The 5,238-nt window shown below is 44.8% G+C and overlaps 1 protein-coding gene across 1 annotated transcript; it reads right to left on the reverse strand.

Annotated features, from left to right (window-relative positions):
- Nucleotides 1-237: 237 nt before the first annotated feature.
- KCNA4 (potassium voltage-gated channel subfamily A member 4) lies at nucleotides 238-2,957 on the reverse strand. The gene has a single exon (XM_057410249.1). It carries the CDS (start codon nucleotides 2,717-2,719, stop codon nucleotides 731-733), a length of 1,989 nt encoding a protein of 662 aa, XP_057266232.1. The 5' UTR covers nucleotides 2,720-2,957; the 3' UTR covers nucleotides 238-730.
- Nucleotides 2,958-5,238: the final 2,281 nt, after the last annotated feature.

Below are 5,238 nucleotides of genomic sequence, written 5' to 3' on the forward strand. Positions count from 1 at the left end.
CATTCACAGTATGAAGTCTCTTTCAGTATAACTCCAGCATATAAAGTAGTGCAAAAAAAGCATTCCAGTCATTTTGCCTTTGCAGTCAGACCAGGTTAAATGATTCTCCAGCTTCGTTTCTTTCATTATTAGACAACAAATGCTGCAATGCCTCCAAAGAGAGTTATAAAAATAAACAATTTCTGGAGGGTCAGCAGCCTTTTCAAAGTAAATTTCCAGTTAAAAACAAGCAAGAAAAAAATTTAGATCTATCTTCTGAAGAATATCTTTTTACAATAAATTTACCATTTGAAAAACAATGACTATGGTATCCAATGATTTATGGTAGCTGCTATTAAAGCACTGATAAATAGATAAATGACTACCAAACTTCATTGCTTCTTACATAGTAAATACATCTGAATGCCAACTTTTACCACAGAGCTGTTATTAGTGATATCGACAGTTCATGCACCCACTTTAAAACTGACTTGGTTTTAATAAATTTTTCAGCCTCATGTGCAAAACACTTGCATTCTAATAAAAAATATAGTCTGAAATTGTATCAGATCGAACAATCCCTTCCTCAAGGTATGCCACTTACTTGATATGTAATACAACTTTAACAATGCTTTTTATTTGTATTTAACCATTAAATGGCATACTACTGTATGCTGTGGACTCTTGTTTGCATATTTCATTATTTTCACTGCACTTTTTAATGCATAAATATATTTGGAAACGTTCAAAATTACACATCAGTTTCCACAGAATTTGAATTTACACAGTTTTTCTTCTCTGACTCACTGCTATTCCCCATGTCCTGACTTTTTTTCTCCTTTACACAAAGAGATTCTTTAACACCTTCTTCCATCTCCAAATACTCCGATTTATCCTCTGTGGATGAAGATGATGAGCTTCTAAATTTCTTCAGTAAATTTGTTGGGAGATAAGGGCAACTGACTGCATTTTGCATCAGCTGCGTTTGTTCTTCATTCTCAGTCTCTCTGTGGTAGAAATAGTTAAAATTGGAGACAATCACTGGCACTGGTAAAGCAATGGTTAACACTCCCGCAATGGCACACAGGGACCCAACTATTTTCCCACCCACAGTTATGGGTTTCATGTCCCCATAACCAACTGTAGTCATGGTCACTACAGCCCACCAAAAGGCATCTGGGATGCTTTGAAAATGGGTGGCAGGCTCATCCGCTTCTGCAAAGTAAACGGCACTGGAAAACAAAATAACTCCAATAAAAAGAAAAAAGATGAGGAGGCCAAGTTCCCTCATGCTGGCCCTGAGTGTATGACCCAGGATCTGCAAACCCTTGGAGTGCCTGGAGAGCTTGAAGATGCGAAACACCCTGACCAGACGGATAATTCTCAGGATGGCAAAAGACATGGTCTGTTGACCATTACTGCCCTGTTCCTGTGCCAAGTCGGTGCCCAGAGTAATGAAGTAAGGCAAGATGGAAACAATATCTATGATGTTCATGATGTTCTTGAAGAAGTGTGCTTTGCTTGGACATGCAAAACAGCGCACTGTAAACTCAAAGGAGAACCAAATGATGCATACTGTCTCTACAATGAAAAAAGGGTCATTGAAGATGGTATGTTCCCCAGCATTCAGGTGAAGCGACTCATTGGAATGCCCCTTCCCTACGCTCAGCGACATGATGAATTCTTTATCATCTCTGAACTCTGGCAAAGTCTCCAGACAAAAGATGACGATGGAGATCAAGATGACCAAGACAGAGACAATGGCAATGCCTCTGGCTGGACTGGAGCTTTCCGGGTACTCAAACAGCAGCCAAACCTGCCTCTTAAACTCATTCTCCGGCAAAGCTTTGACCTCTTCCTCTTTGACAAACCCTTCATCCTCCCTGAACTTGACCATGGCCTCCTCCCCAAGTTGGTAGAATTTCACCTCCTCAGTGAAGATGTCAAAGGGTACATTGACTGGCCTCTTCAGCCGACCGCCACTCTGGTAGTAGTACAGGATGGCATCAAAGCTGGGCCGGTTCCTGTCAAAGAAGTATTCATTCCTGAGAGGGTCAAAGTATCTCCCTCGCTTCGCTGGATCACCCAACAGTGTCTCTGGAAACTGAGCTAATGTCTTCAGCTGGGTCTCAAACCGCAGTCCTGACACGTTGATAACCACACGCTCACAACAGTCGTACTCGCTGTAGCGAACAGAGCTGTAACCCCCAGGGCCTCCACCATCATCAGGTGGCTGGTCCGAGTATGAAAACTCATCTTCCCCATAGTCATCACTGTAGTACAGCTTTCCTTCTTCCTCATCGTCTTCATCCTCGTCTTCATCCTCCTCTTCCTCCTCACTCAAGTCCTTCAGTATTCTCTCTTCAGAACCACTGAGAGGCAGCAGCTCAGAACAGGGGAAGGAGGCCCCACACTCCCTACTGCCCAAATGGTGGCTCCTCTTTTTCCCTTTCTTCAGCCTCTTGCCACTCTGGTGGTGGGGCATGCTGCTGCGTGATGCATTCCCGCCATGAGAGGAGGATGCACCTCGACTCTGTTCCTGATGGTAGTGGTGATACGGTCCACCTCCGCCTGTTGCCCCACCTTCTGCTGCTGCTGTTGCTGCTGCTACAGCTGCAGCCGCTGCGGCTCTTGACTGTGCCAAACGCTCTCTCTCGCGGGCCCGAGCTTGGACCGCGTATCCATAGGGCATGTGGCTGTTGCACCCAGAGCTGTCTGCACTCACCATTGCAACCTCCATTTTGCAACTGGTTTTGCAAACTGGTTTTGTTTGTTTTCAATTGCTTAATGCGAAAAGGGTTTGGTTTATTTACAGTGTAGCCATAACTTTCATTAGAAAGTTCAAAGCCATTTGCATTTGGAGGACAGTCCCCTGGACACAGAGCGGGGCAACACTGAATCTATGCTTTGGAAAACCACAGATCTACATGTTGTTAACACCCAGAACGTTTGACACAAACCACTGTTTTGCTCATAAGAATAGAAAATTGAACCAGGAAACAGCTGATGCCCTTGGTTTTTTTTTTGTCCACCAAGACCCTTTATTTTCCTTTATCTCCTGTAGCAATCACAGATTTAATCAGAATCATGACTACCTTGCAGGCTACAAAGACTGCATTCATGAGGATAAAATTATGCAAATCAAAGGGTACCTGCTCTCCACAGACGGTCTCAGCTCATTCATTGCAACCAAATGCAAATAGTCTCTTTCCTCCTAATATGCTCCTGTTGATGCCTTGGCCTAGCAACCTTATTATTTAATACCATTACTTGGGGAGTTGAAGTTAATTCCAGCCATCACTTTATTCACACAGTGAGGAGGTCTTTGCAATTCCTTTCTTCAGCCTGTCAACAATGTCTCAAACCTGGGAGCAGTACCCAGGGCATCAGCAGCAGTGGTAAGAGGAGGAGGAGGAGATGAAGACTGAGAAACTGGCTCTGAGGTCCCCATAGGACATAAGGGAGTGGATGGGTCACCCTTTGGTTATGGTCATGCAGAAGAAGCACTTAACCTGAGGCACATGCACAAACACACAAAAATAAACAAAACAAAAAGGGAAAAGATTGGATTGTTTTCCTAAAAGGTCACACTGATCAAATGAAACTGTGTCATCTATTACCACAGTATTCAAATCTTCCCCTACCCACACTATTCACACTTCTACATTACACACACACCCACATCACATGCACAGAGATTTTGAACGACTCTGTGGGTAAGGATGTGGGTGGGTATGTCACATATATATAGACAGAGATACAGAATCCCCACCCATATAAGCACTTGTATCCATACACAAACATATGCATGCTTCTGAAACACCAACACACACAAACACTAATAAAAATACTGCAATAGCCAGTGCATTCAGATCTTTGAATTCCTATGTAATAGATACACCTACATACATCTACAGGAAATATTAAATAATAAATATATCATCTACACACAAAGCTTTTGTTTTATTTGTAGAAACACATAAGATGCTTACATTTTAATCTGTATTTGAATTGTGTTTCAATCATAATGAACATCTCACTGAATTTAATTTGGAAACGGGCTCATATAATGCTCAATGAAGTGAAAATGCTGTGATACGGTATGTCAAGAAAACACAACTGCAGGTGCACTGAAGCAACAACTACATGCAAGCACACAAAAATATACACATACACCTCCTTTTGAAACACAAGCCTCGTTTATAGCTATATCTATGAATACATGATAGAAGGCGAATATGAACTATTAAATGATGCTATTTTTAAATTTGTACCTACGTGTCATGCAGAGAAAAACCTTAAAAAGGCTATTATACTTACTGTTCCTAGGCAGAGAAATAGCACTGCTGTTCTTGCTAGTGTAAGGATCTGGTGACAGCAGTCCTGAGGAGGGGGCTATGCCAACTGATCTACATTTGCAGGTGTATGGTCAGTCAGCACCACAGGTTGACGAGTTCTTTCTCTCCCTTCTTTCCGGGTGTAACAAGAGCGCCAGGAGTGAGCCAGTGAGGCAGCTTAAGCTGGGGGCACCCTGCACAACCACAGGCACTGCTGCTCGCCCAGGCATTTGCAACAAGGCAACAAGCAAGGTTCTTGTTCCAAAAGGAAAAAAAAAAACGAAGGCTCTGTGTGCGTGTGTTTGTGTGTGTGAGACAGAATGAATGGATGAGCGCGATCACTGCTCTTTAAAGCACAGCTTTTGCGGCAGGTTTGCAAATCAGTGCTCAGTAATCCGTGTACCAAGCCTGCTTCCACTGATGGGAGGACGGGTGTCTCCTCGTGCAGTTTCTCCCTCAGACACGTCCAGACGGCAGCGGCTCAGCCAGCACCGCCCGCAGCATCCACTTGTGCAGGGTTTTGGTAATGCTGACAAAACCCCCCCAAACAACAAAACCCATAAGCAACAAAAGCGAAGAAAAAACAAACCCCCAAACCCAAATCTAAAGCCCCACCAAGAGGAGAAAGCAGCTCGCTACTTCACGGCGGATACCGCTGCTTTTTAAAGCTGCAGCTACCAACCGCGGCCGAGCCGCAGGGGCGCTCCTGGGCACAGCCCTGTTGCTCCGCCGAGCCGCCGCCCGGCCGGCCTGCCGCCGCCCGGAGGGGCGGACGGAGGGTGGGAATGAGGAAGAGAAGGAGGGAGGAAAGGGAAAGAGGGAAGGAGGGAAGGAAGGATGGAGAGAGGAGTCGGCGCCAGGACCGCTCTCCCGCGCCTCTCCCGGCTCGGCACTGCCCCCTGGCGGCTGCCTCTCCGCAGTG

This window comes from Pezoporus wallicus, unplaced genomic scaffold (assembly GCF_028554395.1).
Source record: "Pezoporus wallicus isolate ANWC-B61680 ecotype Strahan unplaced genomic scaffold, APGP_CSIRO_Pwel_v1 contig_232, whole genome shotgun sequence".
NCBI classification, from domain to species: Eukaryota; Metazoa; Chordata; class Aves; order Psittaciformes; family Psittacidae; genus Pezoporus; species Pezoporus wallicus.